The sequence below is a fragment of the Chinchilla lanigera genome, unplaced genomic scaffold (genome assembly GCF_000276665.1).
Source record: "Chinchilla lanigera isolate Chin_1 unplaced genomic scaffold, ChiLan1.0 scaffold00099, whole genome shotgun sequence".
Taxonomy (NCBI): Eukaryota; Metazoa; Chordata; class Mammalia; order Rodentia; family Chinchillidae; genus Chinchilla; species Chinchilla lanigera.
In genome coordinates, this window is record NW_004955500.1 from 7606668 (window position 1) to 7607113 (window position 446).

The 446-nt window shown below is 65.5% G+C and overlaps 1 protein-coding gene across 2 annotated transcripts in view; it reads right to left on the reverse strand.

The window, feature by feature from the left end:
- The window catches only part of Ccnt1 (cyclin T1), a 26289-nt gene extending 26043 nt beyond the window's left edge, over positions 1–246 (reverse strand). For both annotated transcript variants that reach the window (XR_001231467.1, XM_005406661.2), the window contains exon 1: positions 66–246. Coding sequence is in view for 1 of the 2 variants with exons in the window: in XM_005406661.2 (XP_005406718.1) it covers positions 66–226 (161 nt within the window). In the remaining variant the exon portion in view is untranslated. The remainder of the gene's footprint in view (positions 1–65) is intronic.
- Positions 247–446: the final 200 nt, after the last annotated feature.

Sequence of the window (446 nt, forward strand, 5' to 3'; positions counted from 1 at the left end):
GCCGCCGCCGCCCTCCCGCCCCGGCCCGCCCGAGCCCGGGCCCGAGGCCTAGGCCGCAAGGATACACGTTGAGACGCTGTCCCATGTCCTGGAGGAGATTCGCCGCCTGCTGGCGGTAGGAAAGTTCTTTATCTGCGTCCAGGCCGAAACGGCGGGACGGGCTATTCTCCAGCTGTTCCCGGGTGAAATACCAGCGCTTGTTGTTGTTCTTCCGCTCTTCCTCCATAGTGCTTCAACCAAAAGGCAGCGGCGGCGGCTGCAAGCGCTTCACAGCGTCACCCCGGCGGCGACACACATCCGCTGTGCGGAGGCAACCGCGACGTGACGAACTTCCGCTCAGCGGAGAGGCACGCTTCCGCCGAGGGAGCGAAAAAATCAAAGCGCCTGCTTCGGGGTGGCCCTCGCGACGCCCGGTAGCCCAGGTAACAGCCAGTCTGGGACCAGGA